The sequence below is a fragment of the Notothenia rossii genome (assembly GCF_949606895.1).
Source record: "Notothenia rossii genome assembly, chromosome: 3".
NCBI lineage: Eukaryota > Metazoa > Chordata > Actinopteri > Perciformes > Nototheniidae > Notothenia > Notothenia rossii.
This window is the reverse complement of record NC_136901.1, coordinates 95780761-95797030: the sequence shown is the minus strand read 5'-3', so window position 1 is coordinate 95797030 and position 16270 is coordinate 95780761. Positions and strand designations below refer to the sequence as shown.

The window sequence follows — 16270 nt, the reverse complement described above, 5'->3', positions numbered from 1 at the left end:
ATGTGTCCCATAAAGATGTGTACAACCTTAAGCTGAGACTCAGAACCACCATGTGTAACTATCAGCCTCATCTTACAGTAGATGAGGCTGATAGTTACACATGGTGGTTCTGAGTCTCAGCGTTCTGTTCAGAGAACAATCCTCTCCTGGCTCTCCAACATCATCTCATGAATACATCTTCAACTGATCCATGGTTTCATACCTGACACATTCAATTCAACAGAACATGAGACTCCAGAACTCCATTTGAATAAGTTCACTGTAGATTTAAAAGATTACAATACACCAATCTGGTGTGCAGAGAGAATCCTCCGGTACATCCTGACTCCAGATGAAAGGACACGTGATGGTATCTGTCCCAGTTGTCACGTTCAAAAGTCCTCTGCGAAGCAAGGAGTCGGACCAGGCAATAAGGTTATAATAAAACAGATTTATTTCAGTTGTGATAAGGAATACAAATACTCAGCTGAGGTTTCTGGAGATCAGTGTTCCACAGGCCGCGAGCAGTTTCCACTCCAAGCAGTTAACTGTCTCACACTTCCTTCCAGAGCCCCGGAAACTGGCAAAACACATTTCATATACTTATTACAGAGAATAGATGTCATATTATGATTGGTTGAGACTAGATGGGGAGAACCGTGGTTTAGACTTTGGCCTCCCTGGTTGGTGCACAGACTTAGACAAAGTCTCTTGGCAACACGAACTCCAATCAGCATTCGGCCGGCCGGTGAAGGTTCCTCCCTACTCTAGTTGCTATCCTACGTAATTTGTTTTGCTACAGCTTCTGCAATAGATAGTGGAATCCTCCATTGCACTGATTCCCAGTTGATGCGTAGGCGTTGAGCACACACGGTCCAAGGCCAGAGCGATCTCCTGTTCTCAATAACTCTTTGTCTCCACAGTGTCTGCACCTGGTCTTTGCAACATTTCTATTGCAAGCTAAAACTCTCTCTATGACTATTCCCTTCGTTTCGTATCAAACCCATCAGAACCTGGTTTTGGTGATTGAGTCTATTTATTTTATAGTCATAGCAATCTCTCATGAGCACAAAAAGCATATAATGTAATAACAAGAATCACTCTTGTAATGTTATATACAAATAGACTCCACACAGTTCAACCCAGTCTCACGACATGTCGGGTTATAGTCAGGTGATCTGATCTCTTCATTCCAGTTCACCATCTTACTTTTTTTAACGAATGAGAACGATTTAAAAACAACGTATTTTTATTGGTTTTATTGAATAATGTCTGACTTTTTGCCGTGGGTGAGGAAGAGAGTCTGGGCTCAGAATACTGGAATCTAATCTGTTATTCTTTTCTAAACCTCACCCTGTGATTAACTCAACAATAAAACACAAGTATCCATGTTTTATTTATTTGTTTGATTATATGATGTCTCTGGTCAGGACCGAGAGTCGGAGCGCATCGGAAACTGTATTTATTTACGGGTTTCTTTTCATTTCAAAATAAAGTGAATATTAAAAATATGTTTGATATTATTTTCTTTATTAACTCGACCACTGAGTCATGTTAAGACTGTCTTTCTTTGTTGCTGTGGGTTTGTTCCATTGGCTTGGTGTTACAAATATCAAACAGTACACAGTAATAAGCCTTATTGATTATCAACAGGATTACGTTGCCAGGCAACAGCTGGGGTTCATTCACAAACTCTGCAACAAGAACACTACTTTTATTTTAGAAAGCCTGACAAAATACTTTTATGATAATCCAAATGTAAAGAGTTAGTAAATGTAATATAAGTAATGTGTGTACAACCAAATACATCTGTCATGATCAATCAGGGAAACAGGAGTATATGTATGTGTTAACTCTAAGCTGGACAGTTTTTAGGAACTTTGCCACACTTCGAGCGTCTCTGCGATACAGCCGCTGAACAGGGAGGCTGAGGCTGATCTCTGCTGCAAGCTTTGCTGAATATGTCATATTTGATGCTTTTTGAACACGTAAGGTTTACATGTGAAACACACTGATTTCTATTGGTGAATATTAAGAAGGGTTATATTGAAGTGACAGTGACTGCTGCCCTCTAGTGCTCAGAGGGATTATGGCAGCATGGCAGTGACTTGTTATTTAATCATCGGTCAGTACTGATGTTCATTACGATCATTCAGAATCAGCTTCATTAACAAACTATGCAAACATAAAGGAAGTCTGTATTTCTCTCAGTGCTCGTACAAAAGGAGAACCAGGCTGAACGAAGCAAAGCGTGAACATTCATAAATCTGGAGAAAGAGCAAGACATCTGGAGACAGAGACACAGACGCTGTCTACAAACCAGAGTCGCTCTGAATCTGAAGCTTTGCTTTCTCTGTGATCTGTGAGCTCTCAGAGTGATCCTGAACACACTGATCTATGTGCTCAGCAGGGGGGGGGGGGGGGGTATCACTTCTGCAGAGACACTGAGGAACCAGACTCAGACCAGAACCCAAACCAAAACCCGAACCCAGCATAGAGAGGTTCAGTGAATGTGGTTCTGAAGGTGTGGAGGTGGATCAGTGTGTCAGAGGAGACTCTGTAGAAGGAGAGAGAGCCAGCAGGATGATCCAGATACACTGCTACTCTACGAGAGGGGAGGTAGGAAGAAAACAAATAGGAGGATACATGGCAGAGGAGGGAGGAGGAGGAGATGACTGTTTCTCTGTCATTGTGCCAGACAGAGTAACCTTTAGGAGAGCACTCCAGACTCCAGGACTGATCATTCCTTCCAAACACACAGTCCCCTCTCCCTCCTCTCCTCCTGATTCCTCTGCAAGTCACTGATATATAAACCACTCCACTCCACTTGACCTCCCAGTAACAGCGACCAGTCAGAGCTTCTCTGCACATCAGCTGAGGACAGGAGTCAAACCTCTCTGGATGATCAGGATATTTCTGATCCTCTCCTCTCACATCTGTCACCTTCCTGCTGTAGTCAGACAGTTTGAGGTTTCTGTGTGCTGTGTTTGAGTCCAGTGTGAGTCCACAGGAATCTGATGAGAGACACAGCAGGTATTAAAGGTTATTAATGTCCCTGTGATGTCCCAGGGTGAAGATGTTCGTGATGAAAAACACACTTACACTTCCTGAGACCTGGCTTCAAGAACCGGACTGCAGCAGGCTCCAGGCTGAAAGCAGAGGGGGGGGGGGGGGGGGGTCAGTTAGTCTATGAATGATCTTATATGTCCACAAACTGCCCCCACCATCACATCACTCCTGTTTCAGCTCCACATTCAGGATTTCATATTTGAATCACTTATACAGTAGACACTCCAACCCCCCCCACACGTTACATCTACAAACACTGAGGTGGAACGCATCATATATATTTTGAACGTCATCATTTCAGTTGCGCTGACAGGCGACAGAGGGCGACAGCTGATGCAGTTGTGTGGTTCTTATCTGTCAAGTAAGCACACACGAAGAAGAAAAAAGACGAGTAAGAGATAAAAACATTGATGTCTAAAGAGAAGGGCAAGAGGTGGTGAGTACTATGGAGGAGAAGTTTATTCAAGAAGCGTCCGTTCAACCTAGTTGTCCCAGTTAGTGTGTGCTGCTCATGTAAGCAAACAATAAATAAAACAATTGTTACGTGAGAGGTGTAATGTCTAATGAAAACTTCTAGATCAAACAAAGGTGTATTACTTGTGTATTAATATTCATTCAAGAAGTATTATAAAACATAATGATATTACATCACATGTTACTTGTAAGATGCTTTTATCCAAAGCGACTCACATACATTCAGTAGTGTGGTCAATCCCCACAGGAGCACTTTGGGGTGAAGTGTCTCAGGGACACAACGACATGCTGTCTGCAGTGGGACTCGAACTTGCTATACTCTGATTTGAAGATCAGCGCACTAACCCACTGCGTCACACGCCTCCGTAGATATAGAATAGATATTACAAGAATAGGATAGAATAGAATCCTTTATTGTCAGTATACAGGTACAATGAGATGAGTAGAGCTACTCCTTTTATGTTTAAGGTGCCATAGGTCAATTTGATATTTGTTAAGGTTGAGGATAGAACCAGGACAGATGTGAACACCCACTGCTCCACTTTTTTTCCCTTTTTTTTTTGGGACCAAATGTCGCTCCTGGACGATTATGGAGTGAGAGTGTGTTGCCTGTTCTGGCTGCCTTACACTGGCTCCCTATAGAACACAGGATAGAATTTAAAATTCTTCTTCTGGCCTACAAAGCCCTTAATGGGCAGGCGCCATCTTACCTTAAAGAACTCATTATACCCTCCTGTCCTACTAGGGCATTGCGTTCCAAGAATGCAGGGTTGTTGGTTGTTCCTAGAGTCTCTAAAAGTACAATGGGAGCCAGAGCCTTTTCTTATCAAGCTCCACTTTTGTGGAATCAGCTTCCAGTTTGTGTTCGGACGGCAGACACCCTATCCGTTTTTAAGAGTGCGCTTAAGACTTTCCTTTTTGATAAAGCTTATAGTTAGGGCTGATTAGATTCAGCCCCTAGTTTTGCTGATATAGGCTTAGTTTGTCGGGGGACATCTTACTTCTTCCTTCTCTCTGTCTATACCTGTGTACTCTCATGTTCCGATTAACCCAGCTTCCCCAAATCTCTTTCTTTTTGGTGTCTATATACGCCGGGATCCGGAGTCATGGATGATCCTGAGGTCCTGTGTCCTGGATCGCGAGTCCTGGATCTTGAGTCGTGGCTGTGGCCCTGGATCATAAGTCCTGGATGGATATCCTCATGGATTCATCTTCCTATTATACACACATGCATTTCCAAACATTTGGTCTACCTATGTTGCAAATGTATTATCTCTTCAATTTACACACGGCATCTATTGCACGTCTGTCCGTCCTGGGAGAGGGATCCCTCCTCTGTTGCTCTCCCTGAGGTTTCTCCCATGTTCCCCTTTAAACTGTGGGGTTTCTCTGGAAGTGTTTCCTTGTACGATGTGAGGGTCTAAGGATAGAGGGTGTAAGGACAGAGGGTCTAAGGACAGAGGGTCTAAGGACAGAGGGTGTCGTATTGTCATACTGATATTCTGTACAAACTGTGAAGTCCACTGAGACAAATGTAACATTTGTGATATTGGGCTATATAAATAAACATTGATTGATTGATTGATTGATTGATTGATTGATTGATTGATTGATTGATGGATTGATTGATTGACTGCCAGACAGTTACATTCTCCTTTAAACTACATATGCATGCCCTATTAATCATCTGATCTATAATAACTAATACTACTGTATGTTTTTGTGTGTACTTTTGGGTCACCATTTTCTGATGTTCCCACATGGTCAAGGCATCTGAGGAGTGTCCTCCCTCGCTCTGTAAGTTGAACTTGTGTACTGTGCGGTAAACACATCGTCTAATCAACATCACTAATATTGAGGGGTGATGAGTGTTTGTATTGTCCAGGAGAAATCAACAAACTGATAAAGACTCTTCTGATTGGCCGTTTGCTAAGACTCAATAAAAACATCTGGAAATGAATCAGTTTATTTATTCATGATGTCACTTCTTCTGCTAAATCTGTGTGAACACTAGACCCCCCCACTCTGTTCCTGTTGGACGTTCCAAGATGAACATTGACCCACTGAGGGGGGGTTGCCTCTCAGTGGTGGAACATGTGTGTTTGATGCTAGCAGCTGACGGCAGACAGTGTGAAGAGTCAGGTCTATCAGCTCTGGATGTTTCAGGTCATAGGAGCCAGTTTCTACCTCCTCTATCAGACTGAGTGCCTCTCCATACCTGAGCGTGTCCAGTCCAGCAGACAGCAGCCTCCCCCCTGAGGCTCCTGGATGATTGTAGCTCAGGTCCAGCTCTCTCAGATGGGAGGGGTTTAAAGCTGAGGCCAGAGCATCACCGCCTTCCTCTGTGATCAGACAGCCTGACAGCCTGCAGACACACAAACAAGCCGTCAGATCATCTGAGGGTCGAGGACTGGAAGGGGGCGGGGCTTAGTACTGCATCACCTCTGGGTCATCTCTACACCTAAAACTCCAGTCACTGCTTCACAGTTCAACTGGACAGCCATGGTAAGGGTCTTATTGATATGAACAGATCATAAAACAAAGGAATAGAGAATAATGTGAACAAAGACACAGAGAGATGACTACAAGAAGATCTGCAGCCGACACACTCTACTACAGTTTGGACATCAGACCTCCAACACCACCAAAACACCAAATCTCTGAATCTTGAATGTAATCGATGATGGTATAACGTTTGTTCTCTCATTGTTGCGTTACAAAGATACAGATGTGAGTGATGGTATTCCCACAGCACAGCAGCATGGCTGATGGTGGTATTGACTTGTATTGCTGGCTAAGTCAAACTGTTCTGGTCTCTGACCTGAGAGTCTTCAGTTCACAGTGTGGACTCTCCAGTCCAGCAGACAGCAGCTTCACTCCTGAATCCTGCAGGTCGTTGTTACTCAGGTCCAGATCTCTCAGACTAGAGGACTGGGAGCTGAGGACTGAGGACAGAGCTGCACAGCTTCTCTCTGACAGGTCACAGCCTCTCAGCCTGAAGAGAACAGAATGAACAAAAAGAGAAACAACATTTGTGTTTAAAATGAATCACCCTGGATAACATATGATATGTAGGTGAAAAACAATTTTGAACAGAACATAAAACATAATCTGAAGAAAATACTTCAAATATTTTTACACTGAGAATCCTGAATAAGTGGACATTAAGAAATCCTGAGCTGAGAGGCTGGTTAACGTACCTGGAGCTGATCGTTCAGAGAAATATAAGAGAGGCTAAACCAGGGACCGTTTTTTCAGAACAGCTCATTAAAGGGCAGAGTGAAAGCCCTGTGTAGACGTAGAAATGACAGTTTTCAAGATGCTTAATTGTTTTATTACTTTAAAATGAAATACTTTATTTTGCAGACGGACACAATATAATGTGTAGAACAGAGGCACTGAACTAGAGAATGCAATTCCTGAAGAAATTGCTAGTGGGAATGCTTTATGCTGAAAAGCTGACTCTAAACTGCTATGCTGAAATGTAATGTGTAAGAAGAAAGTGAAGAATTTAGATTGAAATGATACGTGAACACTGGGGGCTTGAATGCGTGATGAGAGAAGAACAGAACGTAAAAAAGGCTTGGAAAAGCAGCAAAATATTTGAACTGCAAACCTTTGAACTAACTTGATGGCGAATGATCTGTCGCCATGGCAACGGTATTTGATGACCCCCTATAATACGCTTAGATGCGTTGATGGCTACATTGTTACCAAACCTGTGAAGTCTTTTGCCGTTTGGAGCATTTTCACTGAACTTATGAGAAAATCGTGTTTCATGGCGAGCCTTGTGTTGCCATGGCAACGGCATTTGGAGAAATCTAAAAACTGTCATGTAGATGTCGTCACGGCTGGACTGTTAGCACACATGTGAAGTTTGAGCACTTTTTGAACATTTTCATAGGAGTTATAGCAATATCGTGTTTGACGGCGAGGGATGCGTTTCCATGGAAACGGCATATGGTGAGATCTCAGATTTGGCGTAGAGCTGTTGAGGCATGGACCGGTGATATACAAGTGAAGATTGGGGGCGATTATAATTATTTTGCTTACATTTTTTTTATCTTTCAAGCTACAAGATGTTTTCCTACGTTTCTCATGAAAAAATGTGTCTCAGGAATGTAGGGTTTGGGAATTATGGCAGGTTTAAAAGAAAATAAGAAGGCGAAATGAAATCTGTCCTTCACTCTAGCTGTGACATCACACACTCTAAAATCTGAAGAAGGCCTCTTTACCAAGATCTGAACAATCTTTAATCTCTCTAAAAATAAGAATCGGATTTAAAAGTTGTTTAACATGAATAATGTCAGAAAGATGTGACACGTTTTAAAGTTGGAATGAGGTTTCTGAGTGAAAGTATGAATGAACAGTTGAAGTTACTTGAAGATTATTGAAGTCTGAAGAGTTTCTCCATTGACTTCCATGTTAAAAATGTGATGCATTATGGGATGTATCTCTGGAATTATGAAAGTTATGAATTAGAAAAGTAATAACCATCGATTCCCGACTGAAATGAACGTTTTGATGTTTGAACGGAATTTCTGCGATGTGGAATGTGGGAGAAGAAGAGGCGCAAAATAACCCGGCGGAATAATAAAAAATGTTGCGCATAGCATTACAGATAGTACAAAATGATAAATACATTTATGTTAGTTGATAAAACAAAGCAAGTTAAGGCTTTTGCTGAAGTATCGTCAGTTGAATTTAGCTAACCAAAATATGATGCATGTTAACGTGTTGCGTTACAAAGATACAGATGTGAGTGATGGTATTCCCACAGCACAGCAGCATGGCTGATGGTGGTATTGACTTGTATTGCTGGCTAAGTCAAACTGTTCTGGTCTCTGACCTGAGAGTCTTCAGTTCACAGTGTGGACTCTCCAGTCCAGCAGACAGCAGCTTCACTCCTGAATCCTGCAGGTCGTTCTTACTCAGGTCCAGATCTCTCAGACTAGAGGACTGGGAGCTGAGGACTGAGGACAGAGCTGCACAGCTGCTCTCTGACAGGTCACAGCCTCTCAGCCTGAAGAGAACAGAATGAACAAAAAGAGAAACAACATTTGTGTTTAAAATGAATCCCCCTGGATAAGATATGATATGTAGGTGAAACACAATTTTGAACAGAACATAAAACATAATCTGAAGAAAATACTTCAAATATTTTTACACTGAGAATCCTGAATAAGTGGACATTAAGAAATCCTGAGCTGAGAGGCTGGTTAACGTACCTGGAGCTGATCGTTCAGAGAAATATAAGAGAGGCTAAACCAGGGAGCGTTTTTTCAGAACAGCTCATTAAAGGGCAGCGTGAAAGCCCTGTGTAGACGCAGAAATGACAGTTTTCAAGATGTTTAATTGTTTTATTACTTTAAAATGAAATACTTTATTTTGCAGACGGACACAATATAATGTGTAGAACAGAGGCACTGATTGTAGTGTTGAAGTCTCCATATTAGGTTGAATACTTAAAACGAAAGTGAATTATAATCAAATATAATCAATTATATTCTTGTATAACCCACAATGAAAATGCTTCATATTTTCTATATTTACAGTATAAACAAAACACAAGTAGTTTGTTAAATTGAGATTGAGGCCTATTATGGTTTATGAGGTGTCACTGATAAGAGAGGGGGGACAATTTCTTCTCTCACAGCGGTGCACAGGGAGGGGGGCTCCTGACTTAAGGAACAATATACTGAGGTCCCAAAAAGGTGTTTATGCTCGAGCCGAGAATAATATTTTTCCAGTCCTGCAGAGTAGAGGTCATGACCTTTTCATACATGTTTGGGAAGGTGTGTCTTATGCCATAGCCATAGAATATGTCTGGTCAGGTCCAGTCCTGTACATCAGAGCCACGCCCAGTTTCCACAAATATGGGTCTGGAGGAGGTGTCTTTAGGTGTTTCTGTCTTTTTGTTCAGCATAAAAGCACTGTCTGAGAGGGAGCAAACTCGAGACAGGGGGGGTTCCCCTGGTATGCTCTCTCCCTGGAGAGCTGGGGTTTCCCTGGGTAAAGGTTCTCTCAAACTGGGTAGATATCTCTTGAATGTATTGGTTGAATGCTGAGTGAATTGTTGGATGAAAGTTTGAAACTGTTAGATCCGACTGACCATTTATGAGGATCCACCCCTAAATGTTGTTAGACTCTAGGTGTGAATGTTAGCACCTTCGATTCACGAGGAGATTCCTCTGGATTCTGTCGGAAGACTTTAATGTCAAAACTATGAATTAAGGTTTCATATTAGAACATGATCACAGCATGATAGGTTTAGTATGATTATAATGTTGTAAAGAGAGAAGGTAAAAACCCAGTTTCAAACTTTCATTTGTTTGTACGTGTCAACGATGAATCTTCCATTCATACCAAAGTTAGCCATGGAGTGCCACAGGGCTCAGTGCTTGGACCTATTTTGTTCACCCTATATATGCTTCCGTTAGGCAATATTATAAGGAATCATTCTGTAAACTTTCATTGTTATGCGGATGATACTCAACTATATTTATCAATCAAGCCTGATGAAATTAATCATCTAAATAAAATTCAAGACTGCCTCAAGGACTTAAAAACGTGGATGACCTTACATTTTTTGATGTTAAACAAGACCAAAACTGAAGTTATTGTACTTGGCCCGAAGAATCTACGAAACAAATTATCTAAAGATATATTAACTATGGATGGCATTAATTTAGCCTCCAGTGAGACTGTAAGGAATCTTGTTGTTATATTTTATCAGGATTTATCCTTTAACGCCCACATAAAATCCATTTCAAGGACCGCCTACTTCCATCTACGTAACATTGCAAAAATCAGGCATATCTTGCCTCAAAACGATGCAGAGAAACTAGTCCATGCATTTGTTACTTCAAGGCTGGATTATTGTAACTCCTTATTATCAGGGTGTACCAAGAAGTCAGTCAAGTCGCTTCAGCTGATTCAAAATGCTGCAGCTCGTGTACTAACCAGAGTTAGGAAAAGGGACCACATTACTCCTGTTCTGGCTGCCTTACACTGGCTCCCTATAGAACACAGGATAGAATTTAAAATTCTTCTTCTCGCCTACAAAGCCCTTAATGGGCAGGCGCCATTTTACCTTAAAGAACTCATTATACCCTACTGTCCTACTAGGGCATTGCGTTCCAAGAATGCAGGGTTGTTGGTTGTTCCTAGAGTCTCTAAAAGTACAATGGGAGCCAGAGCCTTTTCTTATCAAGCTCCACTTTTGTGGAATCAGCTTCCAGTTTGTGTTCGGACGGCAGACACCCTATCCGTTTTTAAGAGTGCGCTTAAGACCTTCCTTTTTGATAAAGCTTATAGTTAGGGCTGATTAGATTCAGCCCCTAGTTTTGCTGATATAGGCTTAGTTTGTCGGGGGACATCTTACTTCTTCCATCTCTCTGTCTATACCTGTGTACTCTCATGTTCCAATTAACCCAGCTTCCCCAAATGTCTTTCTTTTTGGTGTCTATCTACGCCGGGATCCGGAGTCATGGATGATCCTGCGGTCCTGTGTCGTGGATTGCGAGTCCTGGATCTTGAGTCGTGGCTGTGGTCCTGGATCATAAGTCCTGGATGGATATACTCATGGATTCATCTTTCTATTATACACACATGCATTTCCAAACATTTGGACTACCTATGTTGCAAATGTATTATCTTTTCAATTTACACACGGCATCTATTGCACGTCTGTCCGTCCTGGGAGAGGGATCCCTCCTCTGTTGCTCTCCCTGAGGTTTCTCCCATGTTCCCCTTTAAACTGTGGGTTTTCTCTGGAAGTGTTTCCTTGTACGATGTGAGGGTCTAAGGACAGAGGGTGTCGTATTGTCATACTGATATTCTGTACAAACTGTGAAGTCCACTGAGACAAATGTAACATTTGTGATATTGGGCTATATAAATAAACATTGATTGATTGATTGATTGACTGTATTAGTTTGGACCTATTTGTCTTCAAATAAACTGATCCCACCTTTTGGACTGGGACAACTTAAAAGACATCTGTGCTCTCCTCTCCTGCTTCAAAGGTAAGATGGCACCCTGCCACGCTCACACTTAGGTAGGGCCACACCTCATTACTGATATCAAAATCCTTCGGGATCGCTTAAACAGATTTAGAGAGTTGTCTGAATTGAAACAGCAGTTCATTGAACCTGGTTCTTAAGGAGTTAATAGAGGTGAGATCTTGCTGACGTTGGTGGATCTGAGTCAAGCAGTAAACTGACATAGACTCAATAACTTCGGTTAGGTTCATTAGTAGGTCAGAGTCATTTCCCGGAATAAATGATCAGCCCCCGACTCCAACAGTAGGATGTGATTTCAAAATGATAAATACATTTATGTTAGTTGATAAAACAAAGCAAGTTAAGGCTTTTACTGAAGTATCGTCAGTTGAATTTAGCTAACCAAAATATGATGCATTTTAACGTGTTGCGTTACAAAGATACAGATGTGAGTGATGGTATTCCCACAGCACAGCAGCATGGCTGATGCTGGGATTGACTTGTATTGCTGGCTAAGTCAAACTGTAATGTATAGCAGAGGTGTCGACCAGCTGGGGCAACAAGAAAATCGGCAAAATCGAGTGTGACTATTAAAAAATAAATCATTATTATATTAATATTGACAATAACAACCGACCGTCGGGGAGCGTTCTCATGGCGTCTATTATCAACACTATGGGAGGTCTATGAAGGTCTATGGGACGCCCTGCCCGTTGAAAACTGACTTCCAAGAGGTACCCGTCCATCAACGTGTGACGGGTTGGGAGTGAGAACGTGTTGGTTTTCCAGCTAACTAGTTAGCCGCTAACGTTGTGGAGGAGTGCATGTGGCATTTGCGTCACTGATGTGAAACTTTCCTTTGTAGAGCAACACCTCACTGTACTGTGGCTAAACTGTGGATCTGTGTGTCTATTCCATGGTTTGCAGGTATGTTTATTTTGAGCTGTTAAGGCTTTTATTGAATACTGTTCATCTAAGTAATTTGATGAACCTTTATTGTCACAATTACAAGCTAAATTGATTTATGTTTGTAATAAATGTTATTGGGTTTCTTTATGTTTGTATTTAGAATCCTTTTTCTCTAAACAAATGATACCACTATACGATCACTGTAACAGTGTTAGAGGATTCTTAGCTTTGGAGCAACATCTCACTGTACTGTGGCTAAACTGTGGATCTGTGTGTCTATTCCATGGTTTGCAGAATAAAAGCTGATTGATATCTCAAACTGACTCCGGTGAAGTACAAGAAAGCAACAGCAAAGCAGGACCCAAGCGTCCCACACGGACACACATGTTCCACAACACACAAACTGAACAGCACTCAATTGTCCGATCGCTACCAGTGTCTGCGATCTTGTCATAACAACAAGTGCACGTCACTGATGCAATATGGTTGAGACCATTCAGGCTTATTCTAGAGGGGTGCAAGGAATAGTCCAAGTAGTGGGGGAGTTTTATACAATATGTTTAAAACATAAAGATAAAAAGGTTTAAAAAAGTTATTGTTGAATGTTCTGGTCTCTGACCTGAGAGTCTTCAGTTCACAGTGTGGACTCTCCAGTCCAGCAGACAGCAGCTTCACTCCTGAATCCTGCAGGTCGTTGTTACTCAGGTCCAGATCTCTCAGACTAGAGGACTGGGAGCTGAGGACTGAGGACAGAGCTGCACAGCTTCTCTCTGACAGGTCACAGCCACTCAGCCTGAAGAGAACAGAATGAACAAAAAGAGAAACAACATTTGTGTTTACAATCAATCACACTGGATAAGAAAGGATATGTAGGTGAAAAACAATTTTGAACAGAACATAAAACATAATCTGAACAAAATACTTCAAATATTTTTACGCTGAAAAAAAAGAGGCTTAACCAGGGAGCGTTTTTTCAGAACAGCTCATTAAAGGACAGCGTGAAAGCCCTGTGTAGACGCAGAAATGACAGTTTTCAAGATGTTTAATTGTTTTATTACTTTAAAACTAAATACTTTATTTAGCAGACGGACACAATATAATGTATAGCAGCGGTTTTCAAAGTGTGAGGCGCGCCTCCCCTGGGGGGCGCCAGAGAGCTTCAGGGGAGGCGCAGCGTGAGACAACAAATAACGAGGAAAAGACGAGTAAAGTGACACTTGCCCACTTGTGGCTGTCTGTGGAGACCGAGTTCCCCCACCTCGCCAAAAAGGCTGTGAAAGTGCTCATTCCCTTCACCTCCACCTACCTGAGTGAGTGCTCATTCCCTTCCCCTCCACCTACCTGTGTGAGTGCTCATTCCCTTCACCTCCACCTACCTGTGTGAGTGCTCACTCCCTCCACCTCCCTGTGTGAGTGCTCATTCCCTTCCCCTCCACCTACCTGTGTGAGTGCTCATTCCCTTCACCTTCACCTACCTGTGTGAGTGCTCATTCCCTTCCCCTCCACCTACCTGAGTGAGTGCTCATTCCCTTCCCCTCCACCTACCTGTGTGAGTGCTCATTCCCTTCACCTCCACCTACCTGTGTGAGTGCTCACTCCCTCCACCTCCCTGTGTGAGTGCTCATTCCCTTCCCCTCCACCTACCTGTGTGAGTGCTCATTCCCTTCACCTCCACCTACCTGTGTGAGTGCTCATTCCCTTCCCCTCCACCTACCTGTGTGAGTGCTCCTTCCCTTCACCTCCACCTACCTGTGTGAGTGCTCATTCCCTTCCCCTCCACCTACCTGTGTGAGTGCTCCTTCCCTTCACCTTCACCTACCTGTGTGAGTGCTCATTCCCTTCACCTCCACCTACCTGTGTGAGTGCTCATTCCCTTCCCCTCCACCTACCTGTGTGAGTGCAGGTTTTCCGCATTGACTTTGATCAAAAGCAAGCATAGTTTTGTCATTTTATTTTATTTTGAAAAGCCGCAGCCGGAAGCCAGTGTTGCGCTGAATGTGGTGCATTTTGGGAATCCGTCAGTGTTAGAGGATTCTTAGCTTTGGGTGAGTTGTTACTCTGTTCACTCAGTTGTAAATATAATAATAATTGCGATCTACGTGTACTATTCTGTGTATAATCTATCTGCATTTATTGGTTATATTTTATGTTTAGCTAAATGTCTTTAGATTCCGTAGTGTATCACTTTTTAAAAGAATTGTACGTAAACTGAGAGTGAGCCGTTTTCCTAACACGTTCTCACTCCCAACCTGTCACATGTTGACGGTCGGCCAGGGCCCCTCCCCGTCACTCTATTACGGACAGGGTACCCCTTGAGAGTCAGTGTTCAACGGGCAGGGCGTCCCATTGACTTGCATAGAGCTCCCTGAACGTTGGTAATAGAGGAGTTGGGATCTCGGCGAAATGCTCTCTGCAGATCCATTCTCACAGCGTTTATCAACCTTTTTCTAACTCAATATCAAGCCACACTTATTGTTTTTACTTCTTTATTTTAATTGAATAATTTAGGACTTTTGTTGCCGTCAGTTATGGGGAGAGTTGGGTCTCAGAAAACTGAAATCTGTATTGTTTCATCGTTTTTTCCTTCTAGTTTTGTATTCTTTTCTAAACCACACTGTTATTTACTCAACAATAACACATCATTATCGTTGTGTTTATTTATTTGTTTGATTAATAAACACAAGTTGGAGTCCGTCAGGACCGAGGGTCGGAGCAGCTCATTTGCTTTGGAGAATTTTACACCCGGAAGTAAGTATTCTCTCCGCTTGACAAACCCCGTGATAGTCCTCAAGCTCTGTGATTGGAGAGTGTGCTCCGAGGGTTACGCCGAGCGCCGAACAGCACTTTGAAATGGGATGGAACCACGGCAGACTGTCCAAAACTGGATTTGAACGGGTCCACCGCGTCCCCCCCTCCCCCACCCCGTCCCCAGAACTACAGATGCTGGCTATTGTGTTTCTCAACATGTTCTCTATCTATGGCACGTCTCTTCTGGGAGTTGTAGTTTTAAAAGAGGTTTTCGTATTTCCCATAATAAGAAGTTGCCAGTATTAAACTGTGAACATCCCTGGAGGTTTAGGGGATAGGAAACACTCATTTAAAACATATAATTAATAAATGGGTGAAAATGGCTTGTGCCCATAATGGGCAGCATTAATATATACCCACATGCCAGCTAAGGTCAGAAGAGCTTTATTTAACAGCTGGTCTTATGTCTGTGACCCCTCCTGTTGTTCATTGATAAGCCTGAAACATGCACTTGTCAAGGTTCAGAGGCACATTTTGTAAATATGGCAGTAGCCATCGATCATCTTAAGATAAGATATACTTTATTGATCCCAAGTTGGAAACACTTGCGTTACATCAGCATGTGTAACAGTTGTAAATATGCAGTGGTGTTTATTTGTAAATCATTTAGTATAATCACACAAATTCTGTGTTTCATATTTAATAATTCTGTGTTCTTTATTTATTGAATGTTCAATACCTGACAAGGTCGGAGATGAAAAACTTGGGTCACAGGTTCCTCAACAGTGAATCACAAGACATCTATCAATATGTGTGAATACCTCCACCATTAAACTGTCCTATTCTGCACAGTCTCTGACCTGAGAGTCTTCAGTTCACAGTGTGGACTCTCCAGTCCAGCAGACAGCAGCTTCACTCCTGAATCCTGCAGGTCGTTGTTACTCAGGTCCAGATCTCTCAGACTAGAGGACTGAGAGCTGAGGACTGAGGACAGAGCTGCACAGCTTCTCTCTGACAGGTTGCAGACACTCAGCCTGAAGAGACGATGAGGACAACAGTTATTCAGAAGACAGCAGTGTGTTAATAAC

At 42.4% G+C, this 16270-nt stretch overlaps 1 protein-coding gene across 3 annotated transcripts in view; it reads right to left on the bottom strand.

Moving 5' to 3' along the window:
• Window positions 1-410: 410 nt before the first annotated feature.
• Window positions 411-16270, bottom strand: part of LOC307032497 (NLR family CARD domain-containing protein 3-like) — a 43825-nt gene continuing 27965 nt past the window's right edge. For 2 of the 3 annotated variants that reach the window (XM_079670494.1, XM_079670495.1), the window contains exons 8-9: window positions 16043-16216; window positions 11059-13227 (exon numbers count right to left, since the gene is read on the bottom strand). In XM_079670494.1, the coding sequence (XP_079526620.1) occupies window positions 12942-13227; window positions 16043-16216 (460 nt within the window). In that variant the 3' untranslated portion in view covers window positions 11059-12941. Of the gene's footprint in view, window positions 2994-3081; window positions 3129-5740; window positions 5888-6343; window positions 6518-11058; window positions 13228-16042; window positions 16217-16270 lie in introns of those variants that run through there. The other variant, XM_079670496.1, reaches the window with a different exon arrangement.